Genomic DNA, 22,975 nt, shown 5'->3' with positions numbered 1-22,975 from the left:
GACTTCTTGAATTTTTTGGTCCAACTGTCTCGTTATACCCTCTCTCAAGAAATTTACATTTTATCGTTGTTGCCTGTTCTTCCCATTTGTCTGTAGTGGAACAGTTTTTCCTCATTCTTAACAGTTGACTCTTTGGTATGTTATTTTTCCAATTATAGTGATGGCAACTGGTCATGTGTATATAGTTATTGCTATCTACTTGTTTAAAGTGGGTTGAGGTCTCTAGCTTCCCATTCTTTACTTCGATTTTCAAGTCGAGGAAAATTATATCGGTCTGGCTGCTGGTATATGTAAAATGTAGGTTGTTCTTGTTTTTATTCATGATTTCAAAGGTGAAGTCAAGATCCGATTGTGTCCCCTTCCAGACTATTAGTATATCGTCAATGTAACGACGGTAGAGGACCAGGTCCGCGCTAGCTGGGCAAGATTCCCAAAAGATATGCTCCCATTTACCCATATATAGGTTAGCATAGCTAGGCGCGAACCTGGTCCCCATTGCTGTTCCACAAATTTGTTGGTAATATTGTCCGTTGTTACAGAAGTAGTTGTGTTGTAGTATATACTTAATACTGTCCAGAATGAATCTCCTTTGTTCATCTACGACTTCATTATCCTTTTTTAGGAAATATTCCACCCCTTCGAGTCCTTCTTGGTGAGGAATACAGGTGTATAATGAGGTGACATCACAACTGGCTAAAATATAGCCTTCTTCCCATGTTATATCTTCCAGTAGATTTAAAACCTGGGTAGAGTCTTTCAAGTAAGAGGGAAGTTTCTGAACATATCTCTGTAAATTCAGGTCGACGTATTCAGATAGATTACTACTGAGTGATCCGATACCTGAAATAATCGGTCTTCCGGGGGGGTTTTGCAGTGATTTATGAATTTTGGGTAGGTGATATATCACAGGAGTTATAGGATGATTTATATTGATGTATTTGTATTCTTTCTCGGTAAGGATCCCTTTTTCTTTTGCCTTATCCAGTATGCTCAGTAATTCTTTCTTGTATGTTCCCAGCGGATTTGAGCGTAATTTGCAGTAGGTGTTTCGGTCGCTCAATATTCTTTCATTTTCTGATTCGTAGTCACTTCTATTCATGACGACGATGCCTCCTCCCTTATCGGCCGGTTTAATGCTTAGGTCATAGTTGTTTTCAAGTTCCTTAATTGTTTTCAGCTGTTGAGTGGTGAGATTGTGTTTCCTTATTTTGAGTTTCCTCTGTTGGATATTTCTAATTTCTCGACATACTAGATTCTCAAAGGTTTCTATAGCTACTCCTTTGCTCGCAACTGGATAAAAAGTAGATTTAGGTTTAAGTTCCGTGTGTCTGAAAGAGTCTGTATATTCTTTTGGTGTATAAGCCAATCTTTCAGTTGGAGACCTCGAAAAGAACCTTTTGAGTGTGAGTTTCCTCACAAATTCCTTGGTGTTGATAAATGTTTGAAATTTATCTAGACTCTTAGTGGGAGCAAACGATAAGCCAAACTTCAGAACTGAATCCTCATCTTTCGTCAGGGTGTGTGAACTAAGATTAAAAATGCCGTTGTTATTTTTCGCATTTTTGTCTGGATCCTGTCCCTGATTGGATTTCATGTTTGATTTCTTATTCAGTTTTATTCCTCCTCTTCTTCCTCGATGAGTCTTCTTTTTGATGCTTTTGGTTTTTCTGGTCCTGTGTTTTTTTGGGTCATCGGTTGTTTGTCTTTCTCTTTGCTGGGTAGATGTTCCAACTCTAAAAAAGAAGAGGATGAAGATAAGACCTCGATGTTAGGAGTAGTGGATGTTTGTGGATCAACTCTTGGTTCTGTTCTTTTAATGCAATGTTGAATCCTCCACTCATCCTTTGTGTGTCCATCGTCTAGTGTTTTCCCACGGGGTTCATCTTGGGCTGTCTTCCGACCTCCTTTCATTTGAGGTGTCTTGTAGGCCTCCCTATGTGTATAGTTGGAGTGGTCTCTTTTGTATTCTTCAAAATTGATATTTTCTCTTTGTTGGTAAAAGGCAGGTATCCATTCGTTTTGTCTGTTTCCTTGTGTCCTCCTATAGTGATGTTGTCTCCTTTGTGAATAGTGATCCCCTCTCCAGTTGGTTTGATTATTGAAGTTGTGATGTTTTGGTGTCCTGTTATCATAATGGTCCCATCTATTGTTCCATTGGTTTGTCCTTCTGTCTGGGGAGTAGTAGACTCTCGGCCTCGTATCTCTCCTTCTTTGGGGAGTGTACCCATAATCATTTCCCCTTCTTTCGGGAGTATAATTATACCTTGGTCTTCTCTCTCTGTTGTCATTAAATTCCCTGTAATTATTGTAGTCATTGTATCGCCTCCGGTTTTGTCTATACCCGGGTTTTTGTCCACGATTTGGATAGGGAGATCTTCTATGGTCATTTTCTCGCATCTCATAGTTATTATAATTAGATGTGTTGGAATGTTCCTGTTTATGGAGTCGTCTTTTGTATTCTTGCTTATTCTCTGAAACTTGTATTTCATCTCTGTTTCAGTGTATGTGCAGTTTTTGTAGTCAAGCTTTTGCTATTGACTATCTCTGCCTCGGTGTTCTCAATTGTAGTAGTGGGTTCCTTTGTCTCGTCACTATTTTCTTTATTTTCTTTGTTTTCAAGCTCCCTCATAAGTTTTTTGGTTTTCTTTTGGATGACATCTTCTCTGGCTTTTTTTACTCTTTTCACCAAATTATCTCTCTTATCTGTCAGATCCTTGGACTCCTGTCCGGAATGTTCTAAGTTTAGCAAGATTGCTTCATTTTCTTTAATCTCGTAATCCATCTCAGTGGTGAGGGATTCTCTATATTCGATAATCAGCCTCATTAACTGCCTTGAGGTGTTGATTAACACCATTTTCCATTTGTCAGAGATTGAATTTGACAAGGGAAAGGCACACTCTTTATGAGTAATTAATCCCTTTGGTATGATATCTAATTCAAGACATTTTCTTAAAAAAGATATTTCCGCTTTAAATTTAACTTCTGAAATTAATAGTTTTTCTAAGTCCTTAAAAATGGACTGAATATCTATAGTTTCTTCTTCCTCAACTTCAATACTTATTAATTTGGAGTGTTGGTTGACTTCTATAAGTACATCTTGTCTCAATGAATTAAATGAATCCATCTTATTTATAATTTTCTAATATGATTGGCTGCTAAGGACTTGCTAGGATATGTTAAAGTAAAATTAGAAAAGGTTGACCTCAGCGCCTAACAACAACCTATATGCCCGGGGGAGGGGGTATTCCTAGCTGGTACCCAATGTTAGAGAAGAAAATAGAGGTGTAACCCCAGGCGCCTACCCTAAGGAGGCTAGGTGAATAAAACTGTGAAAATAGAATTTAAACTTCAGTGTTGTCTAAAAAATGTGTTTTATTACATAAATTTAAAATGAATATTTTGCAGATAAAAACAAGTAAACATACAATGCATTGTAGCATTGTATGTTTACTTGTTTTTATCTGCAAAATATTCATTTTAAATTTATGTATTAAAACACATTTTTTAGACAACACTGAAGTTTAAATTCTATTTTCACAGTTTTATTCACCTAGCCTCCTTAGGGTAGGCGCCTGGGGTTACACCTCTATTTTCTAGCTACAATATAACTAATAGTTACATTGTAGCTAGCTTAGCGTTTATTTTTATTTTACAGGCAAGTTTGTATGTATTTTAACTAGGTAGAACAGTTACTAAATAGTTATTAACTATATACTAACTACCTAGCTAAAATAAATACAAATTCATCTGTAAAATAAAACCTAACCTAAGTTACACTAACACCTAACACTACAATTAAATTACCTAAATTAAATACAATTAAATAAATTAAATACAATTAGCTAAATTACAAAAAAAACCCCCACTAAATTACAGAAAATAAAAAACAAATTACAAGATACTTAAACTAATTACACCTAATTTAATAGCCCTATCAAAATAAAAAAGCCCCCCAAAATAAAAAAAACCCTAGCCTAAACTAAACTACCAATAGCCCTTAAAAGGGCCTTTTGCGGGGCATTGCCCCAAAGAAATCAGCTCTTTTACCTGAAAAAAAATTCAAACAACCCCCCCAACAGTAAAACCCACCACCCACACAACCAACCCCCCAAATAAAACCCTATCTAAAAAAAACATAAGCTCCCCATTGCCCTGAAAAGGGCATTTGGATGGGCATTGCCCTTAAAAGGGCATTTAGCTCTATTACGGCCCAAAGCCCTAACCTAAAAATAAAACCCACCCAATAAGCCCTTAAAAAAAAACACTAACCCCTGAAGATCCACTTTACAGTTTTGAAGATCCGACATCCATCCTCAACGAAGCCAGGAGAAGTGGTCCTCCAGACGGGCAGAAGTCTTCATCCAGACGGCATCTTCTATCTTCATCCATCCTGAGCAGGTCCATCTTCAAGACAGACGCGGAGCATCCTCTTCTTCTGACAACTACCCGACGAATGAAGGTTCCTTTAAGTGACGTCATCCAAGATGGCGTCCCTTAGATTTCGATTGGCTGATAGAATTCTTTCAGCCAATCGGAATTAAGGTTAAAAAAAATCTATTTGGCTGATGCAATCAGCCAATAGGATTGAATTTCAATCCTATTGGCTGATCCAATCAGCCAATAGAATTGAGCTTGCATTCTATTGGCTGATTGGAACAGCCAATAGAATGCCAGTTCAATCCTATTAGCTAATTGGATCAGCCAACAGGATTGAAGTTCAATCCTATTGGTTGATTGCATCAGCCAAATAGATTTTTTTCAACCTTAATTCCGATTGGCTGATCGAAGTCTAAGGGACTCATCTTGGATGACGTCACTTAAAGGAACCTTCATTCATCGGGTATTCATCGGAAGAAGAGTATTGGTCCGTGTCTGATGTCTTGAAGATGGACCCGCTCCGCACCGGATGGATGAAAATGACCTCAAAATGCATACAAATACACCACTCACCACACCCACAATTCAGTTTAATGAATAGCCAAGTAGTGGGGTGATAAAGAAAGGAGTAAAAAGCATCAAAAAACAGAATTTATGTTTACCTGATAAATTACTTTCTCCAACGGTGTGTCCGGTCCACGGCGTCATCCTTACTTGTGGGATATTCTCTTCCCCAACAGGAAATGGCAAAGAGCCCAGCAAAGCTGGTCACATGATCCCTCCTAGGCTCCGCCTTCCCCAGTCATTCGACCGACGTAAAGGAGGAATATTTCCATAGGAGAAACCATATGATACCCTGGTGACTGTAGTTAAAGAAAATAAATTATCAGACCTGATTAAAAAACCAGGGCGGGCCGTGGACCGGACACACCGTTGGAGAAAGTAATTTATCAGGTAAACATAAATTCTGTTTTCTCCAACATAGGTGTGTCCGGTCCACGGCGTCATCCTTACTTGTGGGAACCAATACCAAAGCTTTAGGACACGGATGAAGGGAGGGAGCAAATCAGGTCACCTAGATGGAAGGCACCACGGCTTGCAAAACCTTTCTCCCAAAAATAGCCTCAGAAGAAGCAAAAGTATCAAACTTGTAAAATTTAGTAAAAGTGTGCAGTGAAGACCAAGTCGCTGCCTTACATATCTGATCAACAGAAGCCTCGTTCTTGAAGGCCCATGTGGAAGCCACAGCCCTAGTGGAATGAGCTGTGATTCTTTCAGGAGGCTGCTGTCCGGCAGTCTCGTAAGCCAATCTGATGATGCTTTTAATCCAAAAAGAGAGAGAGGTAGAAGTTGCTTTTTGACCTCTCCTTTTACCAGAATAAACAACAAACAAGGAAGATGTTTGTCTAAAATCCTTTGTAGCATCTAAATAGAATTTTAGAGCACGAACAACATCCAAATTGTGCAACAAACGTTCCTTCTTTGAAACTGGATTCGGACACAAAGAAGGCACGACTATCTCCTGGTTAATGTTTTTGTTAGAAACAACTTTCGGAAGAAAACCAGGTTTAGTACGTAAAACCACCTTATCTGCATGGAACACCAGATAAGGAGGAGAACATTGCAGAGCAGATCATTCTGAAACTCTTCTAGCAGAAGAAATTGCAACCAAAAACAAAACTTTCCAAGATAATAACTTAATATCAACGGAATGTAAGGGTTCAAACGGAACCCCCTGAAGAACTGAAAGAACTAAATATAGACTCCAAGGGGGAGTCAAAGGTTTGTAAACAGGCTGGATTCTAACCAGAGCCTGAACAAAGGCTTGAACATCTGGCACAGCTGCCAGTTTTTTGTGAAGTAACACAGACAAGGCAGAAATCTGTCCCTTCAAGGAACTAGCAGATAATCCTTTCTCCAAACCTTCTTGAAGGAAGGATAGAATCTTAGGAATTTTTACCTTGTCCCAAGGGAATCCTTTAGATTCACACCAACAGATATATTTTTTCCATATTTTGTGGTAAATTTTTCTAGTTACAGGCCTTCTGGCCTGAACAAGAGTATCAATGACAGAATCTGAGAACCCTCGCTTTGATAAGATCAAGCGTTCAATCTCCAAGCAGTCAGCTGGAGTGAGACCAGATTCGGATGTTCGAACGGACCTTGAACAAGAAGGTCTCGTCTCAAAGGTAGCTTCCATGGTGGAGCCGATGACATATTCACCAGGTCTGCATACCAAGTCCTGCGTGGCCACGCAGGAGCTATCAAGATCACCGATGCTCTCTCCTGATTGATCCTGGCTACCAGCCTGGGGATGAGAGGAAACGGCGGGAATACATAAGCTAGTTTGAAGGTCCAAGGTGCTACTAGTGCATCTACTAGAGTCGCCTTGGGATCCCTGGATCTGGACCCGTAGCAAGGAACCTTGAAGTTCTGACGAGAGGCCATCAGATCCATGTCTGGAATGCCCCACAATTGAGTGATTTGGGCAAAGATTTCCGGATGGAGTTCCCACTCCCCCGGATGAAATGTCTGACGACTCAGAAAATCCGCTTCCCAATTTTCCACTCCTGGGATGTGGATTGCAGACAAGTGGCAGGAGTGAGTCTCCGCCCATTGAATGATTTTGGTCACTTCTTCCATCGCCAGGGAACTCCTTGTTCCCCCCTGATGGTTGATGTACGCAACAGTCGTCATGTTGTCTGATTGAAACCGTATGAACTTGGCCTTTGCTAGCTGAGGCCAAGCCTTGAGAGCATTGAGTATCGCTCTCAGTTCCAGAATATTTATCGGTAGAAGAGATTCTTCCCAGGACCAAAGACCCTGAGCTTTCAGGGGTCCCCAGACCGCGCCCCAGCCCACCAGACTGGCGTCGGTCGTGACAATGACCCACTCTGGTCTGCGGAAGCTCATCCCCTGTGACAGGTTGTCCAGGGACAGCCACCAACGGAGTGAATCTCTGGTCCTCTGATTTACTTGTATCGTCGGAGACAAGTCTGTATAGTCCCCATTCCACTGACTGAGCATGCACAGTTGTAATGGTCTTAGATGAATGCGCGCAAAAGGAACTATGTCCATTGCCGCTACCATCAAACCTATTACTTCCATGCACTGCGCTATGGAAGGAAGAGGAACAGAATGAAGTATTTGACAAGAGTTCAGAAGTTTTGATTTTCTGGCCTCTGTCAGAAAAATCCTCATTTCTAAGGAGTCTATTATTGTTCCCAAGAAGGGAACCCTTGTTGACGGAGACAGAGAACTTTTTTCTACGTTCACTTTCCACCCGTGAGATCTGAGAAAGGCCAGGACAATGTCCGTGTGAGCCTTTGCTTGAGGAAGGGACGACGCTTGAATCAGAATGTCGTCCAAGTAAGGTACTACTGCAATGCCCCTTGGTCTTAGCACCGCTAGAAGGGAACCTAGTACCTTTGTGAAAATCCTTGGAGCAGTGGCTAATCCGAACGGAAGTGCCACAAACTGGTAATGCTTGTCCAGGAATGCGAACCTTAGGAACCGATGATGTTCCTTGTGGATAGGAATATGTAGATACGCATCCTTTAAATCCACCGTGGTCATGAATTGACCTTCCTGGATGGAAGGAAGAATAGTTCGAATGGTTTCCATTTTGAACGATGGAACCTTGAGAAACTTGTTTAGGATCTTGAGATCTAAGATTGGTCTGAATGTTCCCTCTTTTTTGGGAACTACGAACAGATTGGAGTAGAACCCCATCCCTTGTTCTCCTAATGGAACAGGATGAATCACTCCCATTTTTAACAGGTCTTCTACACAATGTAAGAATGCCTGTTTTTTTATGTGGTCTGAAGACAATTGAGACCTGTGGAACCTCCCCCTTGGGGGAAGCCCCTTGAATTCCAGAAGATAACCTTGGGAGACTATTTCTAGCGCCCAAGGATCCAGAACATCTCTTGCCCAAGCCTGAGCGAAGAGAGAGAGTCTGCCCCCCACCAGATCCGGTCCTGGATCGGGGGCCAACATCTCATGCTGTCTTGGTAGCAGGTTTCTTGGCCTGCTTTCCTTTGTTCCAGCCTTGCATTGGTCTCCAGGCTGGCTTGGCTTGAGAAGTATTACCCTCTTGCTTAGAGGACGTAGCACTTGGGGCTGGTCCGTTTCTGCGAAAGGGACGAAAATTAGGTTTATTTTTGGCCTTGAAAGACCTATCCTGAGGAAGGGCGTGGCCCTTGCCCCCAGTGATATCAGAGATAATCTCTTTCAAGTCAGGGCCAAACAACAGCGTTTTCCCCTTGAAAGGAATGTTAAGCAATTTGTTCTTGGAAGACGCATCCGCTGACCAAGATTTTAACCAAAGCGCTCTGCGCGCCACAATAGCAAAACCAGAATTTTTCGCCGCTAACCTAGCCAATTGCAAAGTGGCGTCTAGGGTGAAAGAATTAGCCAATTTGAGAGCACGAATTCTGTCCATAATCTCCTCATAAGAAGAAGAATTATTATTGATCGCCTTTTCTAGCTCATCGAACCAGAAACACGCGGCTGTAGTGACAGGAACAATGCATGAAATTGGTTGTAGAAGGTAACCTTGCTGAACAAACATCTTTTTAAGCAAACCTTCTAATTTTTTATCCATAGGATCTTTGAAAGCACAACTATCTTCTATGGGTATAGTGGTGCGTTTGTTTAGAGTAGAAACCGCCCCCTCGACCTTGGGGACTGTCTGCCATAAGTCCTTTCTGGGGTCGACCATAGGAAACAATCTTTTAAATATGGGGGGAGGGACGAAAGGTATACCGGGCCTTTCCCATTCTTTATTTACAATGTCCGCCACCCGCTTGGGTATAGGAAAAGCTTCGGGGGGCCCCGGGACCTCTAGGAACTTGTCCATTTTACATAGTTTCTCTGGAATGACCAAATTCTCACAATCATCCAGAGTGGATAACACCTCCTTAAGCAGAGCGCGGAGATGTTCCAATTTAAATTTAAATGTAATCACATCAGGTTCAGCTTGTTGAGAAATTTTCCCTGAATCTGAAATTTCTCCCTCAGACAAAACCTCCCTGGCCCCCTCAGACTGGTGTAGGAGCCCTTCAGAACCAATATCATCAGCGTCCTCATGCTCTTCAGTATTTTCTAAAACAGAGCAGTCGCGCTTTCGCTGATAAGTGGGCATTTTGGCTAAAATGTTTTTGATAGAATTATCCATTACAGCCGTTAATTGTTGCATAGTAAGGAGTATTGGCGCGCTAGATGTACTAGGGGCCTCCTGTGTGGGCAAGACTGGTGTAGACGAAGGAGGGGATGATGCAGTACCATGCTTACTCCCCTCACTTGAGGAATCATCTTGGGCATCATTTTCTCTAAATTTTGTGTCACATAAATCACATCTATTTAAATGAGAAGGAACCTTGGCTTCCCCACATTCAGAACACAGTCTATCTGGTAGTTCAGACATGTTAAACAGGCAAAAACTTGATAACAAAGTACAAAAAACGTTTTAAAATAGACCGTTACTGTCACTTTAAATTTTAAACTGAACACACTTTATTACTGCAATTGCGAAAAAGTATGAAGGAATTGTTCAAAATTCACCAAAATTTCACCACAGTGTCTTAAAGCCTTAAAAGTATTGCACACCAAATTTGGAAGCTTTAACCCTTAAAATAACGGAACCGGAGCCGTTTTTATATTTAACCCCTTTACAGTCCCTGGTATCTGCTTTGCTGAGACCCAACCAAGCCCAAAGGGGAATACGATACCAAATGACGCCTTCAGAAGTCTTTTCTATGTATCAGAGCTCCTCACACATGCATCTGCATGTTATGCTTCTCAAAAACAAGTGCGCAATACAGGCGCGAAAATGAGACTCTGCCTATGATTAGGGAAAGCCCCTAGAGAATAAGGTGTCCAATACAGTGCCTGCCGGTTATTTTACATAATTCCCAAGATTAAAATAATTCCTCAAGGCTATGGAGTATAAAATATAAATCGATTTAGCCCAGAAAATGTCTAGTGTCTTAGAAAGCCCTTGTGAAGCCCTTTTTTTCTTTCTGTAATAAAAATGGCTTACCGGATCCCATAGGGAAAATGACAGCTTCCAGCATTACATCGTCTTGTTAGAATGTGTCATACCTCAAGCAGCAAAAGTCTGCTCACTGTTCCCCCAACTGAAGTTAATTCCTCTCAACAGTCCTGTGTGGAACAGCCATCGATTTTAGTAACGGTTGCTAAAATCATTTTCCTCTTACAAACAGAAATCTTCATCTCTTTTCTGTTTCAGAGTAAATAGTACATACCAGCACTATTTTAAAATAACAAACTCTTGATTGAATAATAAAAACTACAGTTAAACACTAAAAAACTCTAAGCCATCTCCGTGGAGATGTTGCCTGTACAACGGCAAAGAGAATGACTGGGGAAGGCGGAGCCTAGGAGGGATCATGTGACCAGCTTTTCTGGGCTCTTTGCCATTTCCTGTTGGGGAAGAGAATATCCCACAAGTAAGGATGACGCCGTGGACCGGACACACCTATGTTGGAGAAAAGGAATTTGGAAATAATTGTGCTTTATACAAACAATCATAACCACCATAAAAAGGGTGGGTCTCATGGACTCTTGCGAATATGAAAGAAATGAAGGTAAGTTCTTAAATAAATTATGGTTTTCTTTCATGTAATTGGCAAGAGTCCATGAGCTAGTGACGTATGGGATAGTAATACCCAAGATGTGGAATTCCACAAAAGAGTCACTAGAAAGGGAGGGATAAAAATAATAACAGCCATTTTCCGCTAAAAAAATTAATCCACAACCCAAAACATAAGTTTATTCTCATAAATGAAAAGAAAAAACCTAATCATAAGCAGAGGAATCAAACTGAAACAGCTGCCTGAAAAACTATTCTACCAAAAACTGCTTCTGAAGAAGCAAATGCATCACAACGGTACAATTTAGTAAACTTATGCAAAGAAGACCAAGCTGCTGCTTTGCAAATCTGATCAACTGAAGCTTCATTCTTAAGAGCCCACGAAGGAGACTGATCTAGCAGAATGAGCTGTGATTCTCTGAGACGGGGCCTGACCCGACTCCAAATAAGCCTGATTAATCAAAAGCTTTGATTTCAAAAGATTTCAAAAGATGCCAAGGAAATGGCAGAAGCCTTCTGACCTTTCCTAGGTCCAGAAAAAACAACAAAGACTAGAAGAGTTCCTGAAATCTTTAGTAGCTTCAACATAATATTTCAAAGCTCTTACAACATCCAAAGAACGTAATGATCTCTCCAAAGAATTCTTAGGACACAAAGAAGGAACAACAATTTCTCTATTAATGTTGTTAGAATTCACAACCTTAGGTAGAAATTTAAATGAAGTCCGCAAAACTGCCTTATCCTGAGGGAAAATCAGAAAAGGAGATTCACAAGAAAGAGCAGATAAATCGGAAACTCTTCTAGCAGAAGAGATGGCCAAAAGGAACAACACTTTCCAAGAAAGTAGTTTACTGTCCAAAGAATGCATAGGCTCAAATGGAGGAGCCTGTAAAGCCTTCAAAACCAAATTAAGACTCCAAGGAGGAGAGATTGATTTAATGACAGGCTTGATACGAACCAAAGCCTGTACAAAACAGTGAATATCAGGAAGTTTAGCAATCTTTCTGTGAAATAAAACAGAAAGAGCAGAGATTTGTCCCTTCAAGGAACCTGCAGACAAACCCTTATCCAAACCATCCTGAAGAAACTAACATTCTAGGAATTCTAAAAGAAAGCCTGGAAAATTTATGAGAACACCATGAAATATAATTCTTCCAAACTCGATAATAAAGCTTCCTAGAAACAGATTTACGCGCCTGTAACATAGTATTAATCATTGAGTCAGAGAAACCACTATGACTAAGCACTAGGCATTCAATTTCCATACCTTCAAATTTAATGATTTGAGATCCTGATGGAAAAAAACGGACCTTAAGACAGAAAGTCTGGTCTTAAAGGATTACTTTCTGTTATAATTTTTAAGCTAAACAACTAACATATTAAAGTTAATAAACATTAATTAAAACCTACTGACCTATATTTTCTCCAAAACAAAGTTTCATAACGTTCTAAAAGTTATATCTTTTATTCGCCGATGATGTCACGTTATCCTGCCCACTATTTTCAGCACTGCATGTTCAAAATACTTAAACCAATAATTTTGTGTTTAAAGTGCCATTTTGAAACCTAGGTATTGTAAACAGATTGGTACAGAGCAAAGGATACCCACGGAGTGGGTTTGGAAAACAATTAAATTTGCAGACAAGATTTCTGATATACGGTAGAGATATGTTAATGAAATGCTATTGATAAAAAGCGTATTTGGGGTAGTTAGTTAGTAACAGGCATAGAAAATATTTATTTACAGTGGCCGTTTAAAGGAAGTGGCCAAGGTTGGCAACTGGACATCCGAACAAGATCGGCATACCAAAACCTGTGAGGCCATGCTGGAGCTACCAGCAACACAAACAATTGCTCCATGATGATTTTGGAGATCATTGCTTACCTGATAAATTTCTCTCTTTTGCGATGTACCAAGTCCACGGATTCATCCTTACTTGTGGGATATTGTCCTTCCTGACAGGAAGTAGCAAAGAGAGCACCACAGCAGAGCTGTCTATATAGCTCCCCCCCCCTTAACTCCACCCCCCAGTCATTCGAACGAAGGCCAAGGAAGAAAAAAGAGAATGACTGAAGTTTTTAATAAAAAATACCATCTGTCTTGAATAGACGGGGCGGGCCGTGGACTAGGTACATCGCAAAAGAAAGAAATTTATCAGGTAAGCATAAATTTTGTTTTCTTTTGCATGATGTACCGAGTCCACAGATTCATCCTTACTTGTGGGATACCAATACCAATACCAAAGCTTTAGGACACGGATGAAGGGAGGGACAAGACAGAAACCTAAATGGAAGGCACCACTGCTTGCAAAACCTTTCTCCCAAAAATAGCCTCCGAAGAAGCAAAAGAATCAAATTTGTAAAATTTGGAAAAGGTATGAAGCGAAGACCAAGTCACAGCCTTACAAATCTGTTCAACAGAAGCATCATTTTTAAAAGCCCATGTGGAAGCCACTGCTCTAGTAGAGTGAGCTGTAATCCTTTCAGAAGGCTGCTGTCCAGCAGTCTCATATGACAAACGGATGATGCTTTTCAGCCAAAAAGAAAGAGGTAGCCGTAGCTTTTTGACCTCCACGTTTTCCAGAATAGACAACAAACAAAGATGATGTTTGACGGAAATCTTGGTTGCTTGCAAGTAAAACTTCAAAGCACAAACCACGTCCAAGTTGTGCAACAGACGCTCCTTCTTAGAGGAAGGATTAGGACACAGAGAAGGAACAACAATTTCCTGATTGATATTCCTATTAGTAACAACCTTAGGAAGGAATCCAGGCTTGGTACGCAAAACCACCTTATCAGCATGGAAAACAAGATAAGGCGAGTCGCATTGCAATGCAGATACTTCAGAAACTCTTCGAGCCGAAGAGATAGCAACTAAAAACAGAACTTTCCAAGATATAAGCTTAATATCGATGGAATGCATAGGTTCAAATGGAACCCCTTGAAGAACTTTAAGAACTAAATTCAAACTCCATGGCGGAGCAACAGGTTTAAAAACAGGCTTGATTCTACCTAAAGCCTGACAGAACGACTGAATGTCTGGAACATCTGCCAGACGCTTGTGCAGTAGAATTGATAAAGCAGATATCTGTCCCTTTAAGGAACTAGCTGATGGCCCCTTCTCCAATCCTTCTTGGAGAAATGACAAAATCCTAGGAATCCTGATCTTACTCCATGAGTAGCCTTTGGATTTGCACCAATAAAGATATTTACGCCATATCTTATGATAAATTTTCCTGGTGACAGGCTTTCGAGCCTGAATCAAGGTATCTATGACCGACTCAGAGAAACCACGATTGGATAAGATCAAGTGTTCAATCTCCAAGCAGTCAGCCACAGAGAAAATCCGCTTCCCAGTTCTCCACTCCTGGGATATAGATTGCTGATAGATGGTAAGAGTGAGTCACTGCCCATCAAATTATTTTGGTAACCTCTATTATCGCTAGAGAACTCTTTGTTCCCCCCTGATTGATATATGCTACAGTCGTGATATTGTCCGACTGGAACCTTATGAATCTGGCCGAAGCCAGCTGAGGCCACACCTAAAGTGCGTTGAATATCGCTCTCAGTTCTAGAATATTTATCGGGAGGAGAGCCTCCTCCTGAGTCCACAAACCCTGTGCTTTCAGGGAATTCCAGACTGCACCCCAGCCCAAAAGGCTGGCGTCTGTCGTCACTATGACCCACGCTGGCCTGCGGAAACACATTCCCTTGGACAGATGATCCTGTGACAACCACCAAAGAAGATAGTCTCTGGTCTCTTGATCCAGATTTATCTGAGGAGATAAATCTGCATAATCCCCATTCCACTGTTTGAGCATGCATAGTTGCAGTGGTCTGATAAGCAAGCGAGCAAACGGAACGTCCATTGCCGCTACTATTAAGCCGATTACCTCCATACACTGAGCCACTGACGGCCGAGGAATGGAATGAAGCTCGGTAGATGGATGACATTTTCGATTTCCTGACCTCCGTCAGAAATATTGTCATGTCCACGAATCTATCAGAGTTCCCAGGAATGGAACTCTTGCAAGAGGGATAAGTGAACTCTTTTTTACGTTCACCTTCCACCCGTGAGATCTTAGAAAAGCCAACACGATGTCCGTGTGAGACTTGGCTAGTTGGCAAGTCGACGCCTGAATTAAGATATCGTCCAGATAAGGCGCCACAGCTATGCCCCGCGGTCTTAGAACCGCCAGAAGGGACCCTAGCACCTTTGTGAAAATTCTGGGAGATGTGGCCAACCCGAAGGGAAGAGCCACAAACTGGTAATGCTTGTCCAGAAAGGCGAACCTGAGGAACTGGTGATCTTTGTGGATAGGGATGTGTAGATATGCATCCTTTAAGTCTACAGTGGTCATATATTGACCCACCTGGATCATCGGCAAAATAGTCCGAATGGTCTCCATCTTGAAGGATGGGACTCTGAGGAATTTGTTTAGGATCTTGAGAACCAAAATTGGTCTGAAGGTTCCCTCTTTTTTGGGAACCACAGATTGGAGTAGAACCCCTGCCCCTGTTCTGTTTTCAGAACTGGGCAGATCACTCCCATGGTATATAGGTCTTCTACACAGCGTAAGAACGCCTCTCTTTTTGTCTGGTTCCAGACAATTGAGAAAGATGGAATCTCCCCCTTGTAGGAGAATCTTTGATACCTAGAAGATACCCCTGGGTTACAATTTCTAAAGCCCAGGAGTCCTGAACGTCTCTTGCTCAAGCCTGAGCAAAGAGAGAAAGTCTGCCCCTTCTAGATCCGGTCCCGGATCGGGGGCTACCTCGTCATGCTGTCTTGGTGGCAGCAGCAGGCTTCTTGGCCTGTTCACCCTTGTTCCAAGTCTGGTTAGGTCTCCAGACTGACTTGGATTGATCAAAATTCCCCTCTTGCTTTGCAGCAGGGGAAGAGGTAGAGGGACCACCTTCGAAGTTTCGAAAGGAACGAAAATTATTTTGTTTGGTCCTCATCTTATTTGTCTTATCCTGAGGAAGGGTATGGCCTTTACCTCCAGTGATGTCTGAAATGATCTCTTTCAGTTCAGGCCCGAATAGGGTCTTACCCTTGAAAGGGATGGCTAAAAGCTTAGTTTTTGATGACACATCAGCAGACCAGGACTTAAGCCATAACGCTCTACGCGCTAAAATGGCAAAACCTGAATTCTTTGCCGCTAATTTAGCCAGTTGAAAAGCGGCATCTGTAATGAAAGAATTAGCTATCTTGAGAGCCCTAATTCTATCCAGAATATCATCTAATGGGGTCTCAACCTGAAGAGCCTCCTCCAGAGCCTCGAACCAAAAGGATGCTGCAGTAGTTACAGGAACAATGCACGCTATAGGTTGGAGAAGAAAACCCTGATGAACAAATATTTTCTTCAGGAGACCCTCTAATTTTTTATCCATAGGATCTTTGAAAGCACAACTGTCCTCAATAGGTATAGTTCTACGCTTAGCCAGGGTAGAAATAGCTCCTTCCACCTTAGGGACTGTCTGCCACGAGTCCCGCATGGTGTCTGATATGGGAAACATTTTCTTATAAGTAGGAGGGGGAGCGAACGGAATACCTGGTCTATCCCACTCTTTAGTAACAATGTCCGAAATCCTCTTAGGGACCGGAAAAACATAAGTGTAGGCAGGAACCTCTAGAAATCTGTCCATTTTACACAATTTCTCTGGAACTACAATAGGGTCACAATCATCCAGAGTCGCTAAAACCTCCCTGAGCAATAAGCGGAGGTGTTCTAGTTTAAATTTAAAAGCCGTCATATCTGAGTCTGTCTGAGGGAACATATTTCCTGAATCAGAAATCTCTCCCTCAGCCAGCAAATCCCTCACCCCCAACTCAGAACATTGTGAGGGTACATCGGATATGGCTAATAAAGCGTCAGAGGGCTCAGCATTTGTTCTCACACCAGACCTATTGCGCTTCCCCTGCAACCCAGGCAGCTTAGATAAAACCTCTGTGAGGGTAGTATTCATAACTGCGGCCATATCTTGCAGGGTGAAAGAATTAGACACACTAGAAGTACTTGGCGTCGCTTGTGCGGGCGTTAATGGTTGTGACATGGGGAGAATTAGATGGCATAAAATGATTCCCTTCTGACTGAGAATCATCCTGCGACATACTTTTAGTAGCTAAAATATGTTCTTTGCAATTTATTGACCTTTCAGTGCATGAGGGACACATTCTAAGTGGAGGTTAAACAATGGCTTCTAAACATATTGAACATTGACTTTCCTCAATGTCAGACATGTTGAACAGGCTAGTAATGACTACAAACAAGCATGAAAACACTTTATTTAGTGAAAAAAATAATCTTAAAAAACGGTACTGTGCCTTTAAGAGAAAAAAAAGCATACACGTTCTGCAAAACTGCTTTAAACTGAACCAAATCTTTCAAATTTTTGCAAGCAGACACAATATATGTAGTTAAGATTGCCCCACAAGGAAATTTAACATTTAACCCTTTAATGTGCAAACCGGATTGAAATTAGTCCTAAATCCGGAAAAAAACACCGCCAGCACCTTGCTACAGCCCTGCTGTGGCCCTACCTGCCCTCAGGGATAGTAAATATGGGGTTAAAGCTTCGATTTGGCCCAAAACATCCACCAGGGCCCTCAGGAGTTAGAGCTTGCTGCTTGCCAAGTGAAAACAACTGCGCATCTGAGGATCGAAAATAGGCCCCGCCCATCTCACTCAATGTCTCTACAGCCTCAAAGATCCGCACCAGAGCGGGTTTTAAACTAGCCATGTGGGTTCTGAGACCCAAAAAATAAGCCAAGTGTACCCTCAAAGTTGCCCAAAAAACGTTATTGCCCACAAAACGTTAACAGCACTCCCAGTTCATAGAACGTTTGCCCACAAACATTCACAACTCCGTGTCAACCATTTTTGTAATTAGCCCCTTATGCAAGCTTAGTAATGCCCTTCTTATTAGCTCTTAGGATTACTGCTTACCCTTACCCTCATGGGGATACTGTCAGCCTTTCTGAAATACCACAGTCTCTCCAGAAAAAATGACTCAACATACCTCACTGCTGTATAGCATGAAAACGTTCCTCACACTGAAGTTTCTTGTACTCCTCAGCCTCTGTGGGAACAGCACTGGATCTTAGTTACAAATGCTAAGATCATCATCCTCCAGGCAGAAGTCTTCATCTATCTGCTGCCTGAGAGTAAATAGTACACACCGGTACCATTTAAAACAAAAAACTCTTGCTTGAAGAAATTAAAAACTAATATTTTATCACCTCTTTCACTTTACCCTTCCTAGTACTTAGAGTAGGCAAAGAGAATGACTGGGGGGTGGAGCTAAGGGAGGAGCTATATAGACAGCTCTGCTGTGGTGCTCTTTGCCACTTCCTGTTAGCAGGAGGATAATATCCCACAAGTAAAGGATGAATCCGTGGACTTGTCGTACCTTATAGAAGAAATAATCTAATTTCAGTGACTCAGATGTCTGAAATTATGATAAATATATACAGGGTTCTGGCACTTGAGTGGTTTGGTAAAATATTAAAAAGGGACATTATACACTAGATTGTTATTTGCATAAATGTTTTGTAGATGATCCATTGATATAGCCCACACAGTTTAAAAAAGAAAAAAAAAGAAAAAAAAAAGTATAGTTTTGCTTATTTTTAAATAACATTGCTCTGATTTTAGACTCCTAACCAAGCCCCAAAGTTTTAGGAGAATACTGATGTATACCTACTCCAGCTTGCTCCTGTTTGTGTAAAGGGTCCTTTCATATGCAAAGGAAGGGGGAGGGTCTGCTTTTTCACACTTGCAGTGGGTGTTCCAGCTACCTTTTTAACAAAGCTAAACTGGGAGCTTCTAAGTAAGTTTTAAATGGTTTTATACTGGATTTTTAGATCAGTATATGTGCATATTATTCTTTATAGCACTGTATTACATGCAGTTATGTAACAATTGGTGTATACTGTCCCTTTAAGTAGTACATGGAAGGAGATATCCTTCAGCGCTCTCCAGAGCCAAGCAACACGCTTTTGCTTCATTCCAGATCATTTGAATCTTATATTCAAAAGATCTCAAAAATAAGAGAAGAGGGAAATAAATCCTGATGCTTGATGGCACCTAGTCAAGACAAAACTGGAAGGGTACCAACCCCACACAGCTGCAACTTTGTGTTCTCCATTGAGAGTTAAAGATATGGGAATGTGGTGATTGCTTTTCAAGGCCGGGCAGTTCCATAAATGTCTTATCACATTGCAAAATTGTAGAATGTGACAGTGTCAGCTGTTCCCCTATGCACACCCTAACCATATGGCTGCATGTAATGGAAAAGTGTATGGTTACTTCATAACTTCTAAGCAACAAAGAAGTGGAATAGCCAAAGACAATTTAAACATCTTTATGGTGACCTCATACTGTACGTTATTGACTTGCTATAACCACATCTCTACACTCTGGATAATTTGCTTTGTAGAGGCTGATGAAAAAATAATAACTTGCATTTGTATTCTCCATCTGGTTAAAGGGACACTAAACCCAATTTTCTTTCCTTCCATGATTCAGATAGAGCATGCACTTTTAAGCAACTTTCTAATTGGCTCCTATTATCTTTTATTTTTCTCCATTCTCGTGCTATCTTTATTTGGGAAAAAAAGGAATTTAAAGCTTAGGAGCCAGCCCATATTTGGTTCAGCACCTGGGTAGCGTTTGCTGATTGTTGGGTAAATGTAGCAACGAATTAGATTAGTGAGCACTATCCAGGTTGCTAAACCTAAAATGGGCTGGCTCCTAAGCTTTACCTTCCTGCTTTTCAAATAAATATAGAAAAAGAACAAAGCATATGTGATGATAGGAGTTAAATTAGAAAGTTGCTTAAAATTGCATGCTCTATCTGAATCATGAAAGACAAAAATTTGGATTTAGTATTAAGCAGTGATGATTTTATCTACTGCCCCAGGACACAATTTTATGGGATTTTTGAAAGTCTGGCACAATAGTAGAGGCTACAATGAACTAAATAAGCATTGACATTATCTCCAAGAAACATCTATGCCTTGCCCAAAATGTATACTACATGCTCTGTCACCTTCTTGATGCCATCTTCAAAAGCCTTTCTAGTCAATGGACCTGGACCATCCACAGTCTTCCCATCATCATCTGGACCCCAGCTAGCACTGTAAATGTCAATGTAATCTGGCCGGATGCCCAGAGACTTCGCTTCCACAACATCAGTTACATCTCCATCTAACATGCGGATTCCTGAATGAAAAAAAAAAAAAAAGAAGAAGAAACGTTTAAACAAATCACTTATACAATTAAGCAAAAGGCATTGCAAAGCACATTTGTTATTGTGCCCGCTAGTGTTGTAATATACATTGACAAATTGTGCTTTTCCTCAGAGAGATTGGATGCTGCAGTATCAGTGAGATTATGTACTAGGGCTACAGTGAGACTGAAATTTCACTTTAGCTAAGCCTCGTATTAGTAGAAGCAAAGGAGACCAGGAACATAAATCACACAAGGAGTTGCTCTATCAACACCCTCTACATTTTGTTAACAAAATTACATTTTTAAATGATTTTAAAAACTTTTTAAAAAGGGGTGAGGGCCTCTAGGCAAAACACTTGCCAACATTTGAAACCACATGGTTATCACCGTGTCCTTATTAAAGGGGCCGTCTACTCGATAGGTAATCCCTTTATTACATATTCCCCAGTTTTGCACAGCCAACTTGGTTATATTAAGGGACAATTCATCCAAAAAATTCTCCCATTTAAATTGTTCCCAATGATCCCATTTTACCTGCTGGAGAGTATTACATTGTTTACAAGTAGCTCCTTTACCCCTATTTTGGCCTTTGAAATAGTTGATTTAGCTTGTTCTTGTATCCTAACCTATACTGAAAATTTTGAATTTCTCAGCTATTTCTCAGCTATTGAATAGTCTAAGTAAACACAGCCAGAAGAAGAATTAACTATCCTGCACCCCTCTGGGAGTGTCAAGTAATATAATATGATAACTTTCAATTGTTCTCTATGTACTGAGCTTTAGTTTTCAAGACAAATATAAGAAAGAAGCAAGTGTGTGTACACAAAGCGATAACATATTGAGATATTATATTACCTGAAGCTCAACCCATTGTAATGGGCTGTGGTTAAACAGCACAAAACCAGCTACTTCATATACACAAATAAACCTGAAAATTCAATTTCTCATACATTTTATACTCTGCAGCTGGTATAACAAGTCATTAAAAATACATTAATATAAAATCAATTTTACAGTGTACTGTCCCTTTAATATACATTTTACCTCATTACCTTGTATCTAAGCCTCTGCAGACTGCCATATTATCTCAGTTATTTTGACAGACATGCATTTTACACAATCAGTGCTGACTCCTAGGCAATTCCACGGGAGTGAATAGTGTTTTCTATTTGGCACACTTGAACTAGCGCTGTCTAACTGTGAAAACCGTCAGATAAGAGGTGGCTTTCAAGAGCTTAGAAATTAGCATATGAGCCTACCAAGGTGTGTCAACAAAGAATGCCAAGAGAACAAAGCAAATTTGATGATAAAAGTAAAATGGAAAGTTGTTTAAAATTGTATGCCCTATCTGAATCATGAACGCTTAATTTTGACCTGACTTTCCCTTTAATCTGCTAGCAAAGAAGCTATACATTTCCCATTACATAATGATTTGGAGTACTGGGACGTCTAAATTAAAGAACAGAACGTAATATTACATTGTATTGCAAGGTCTTATAACATATCCAGCTAGTGATAATGGGTAAGTTTGGGTATTTAAAAATTTAAAGTTAAAAAAAAAAAAAACAACAACTTTATTTATACACACACAGGTCAAATTTAGAAAGAACTGTGGCAAGAGTTAGTGGATTACAGTACTTTGTACATGGTTACATATTCTGTAATTTGTAACTTCAGCTAGGGGGCATTATTTGGTTTGCATCGTGCAAAAAATTAATAAAAACATAATTTATGTAAGAACTTTCCTGATAAATTCATTTCTTTCATATTAGCAAGAGTCCATGAGCTAGTGACGTATGGGATATACATTCCTACCAGGAGGGGCAAAGTTTCCCAAACCTCAAAATGCCTATAAATACACCCCTCACCACACCCACAAATCAGTTTAACGAATAGCCAAGAAGTGGGGTGATAAGAAAAAAGTGCGAAAGCATAAAAAACAAGGAATTGGAATAATTGTGCTTTATACAAAAAAAATCATAACCACCACAAAAAAAGGGTGGGCCTCATGGACTCTTGCTAATATGAAAGAAATGAATTTATCAGGTAAGTTCTTACATAAATTATGTTTTCTTTCATGTAATTAGCAAGAGTCCATGAGCTAGTGACGTATGGGATAATGACAACCCAAGATGTGGATCTTCCACGCAAGAGTCACTAGAGAGGGAGGGATAAAATAAAGACAGCCAATTCCGCTGAAAATAATCCACACCCAAAATAAAGTTTAAATCTTATAATGAAGAAAACTGAAATTATAAGCAGAAGAATCAAACTGAAACAGCTGCCTGAAGTATTTTTTCTACCAAAAACTGCTTCAGAAGAAGAATACACATCAAAATGGTAGAATTTAGTAAAAATATGCAAAGAAGACCAAGTTGCCGCTTTGCAAATCTGAACAATCAAAGCTTCATTCCTAAATGCCCAGGAAGTAGAAACTGACCTAGTAGAATGAGCTGTAATCCTTTGAGGCGGAGATTTACCCGACTCGACATAAGCATGATGAATTAAAGATTTCAACCAAGATGCCAAAGAAATGGCAGAGGCCTTCTGACCTTTCCTAGAACCGGAAAAGATAAGAAATAGACTAGAAGTCATTCGGAAATTCTTAGTAGCTTCAACATAATATTTCAAAGCTCTAACAACATCCAAAGAATGCAATGATCTCTCCTTAGAATTCTTAGGATTAGGACATAATGAAGGAACCACAATTTCTCTACTAATGTTGTTAGAATTCACAACCTTAGGA

The 22,975-nt window shown here is 40.4% G+C and overlaps 1 protein-coding gene across 1 annotated transcript in view; it reads right to left on the bottom strand.

Moving 5' to 3' along the window:
• PCSK6 (proprotein convertase subtilisin/kexin type 6) overlaps positions 1–22,975 on the bottom strand; it is a 742,641-nt gene that overhangs the window by 390,312 nt on the left and 329,354 nt on the right. Inside the window, exon 7 of the mRNA XM_053717589.1 lies at positions 20,048–20,220. Coding sequence (XP_053573564.1) covers positions 20,048–20,220 — 173 coding nt within the window. The remainder of the gene's footprint in view (positions 1–20,047; positions 20,221–22,975) is intronic.

The sequence above is a fragment of the Bombina bombina genome, chromosome 6, assembly GCF_027579735.1.
Source record: "Bombina bombina isolate aBomBom1 chromosome 6, aBomBom1.pri, whole genome shotgun sequence".
NCBI lineage: Eukaryota > Metazoa > Chordata > Amphibia > Anura > Bombinatoridae > Bombina > Bombina bombina.
This window is presented reverse-complemented; position numbering and strand designations above follow the sequence as displayed.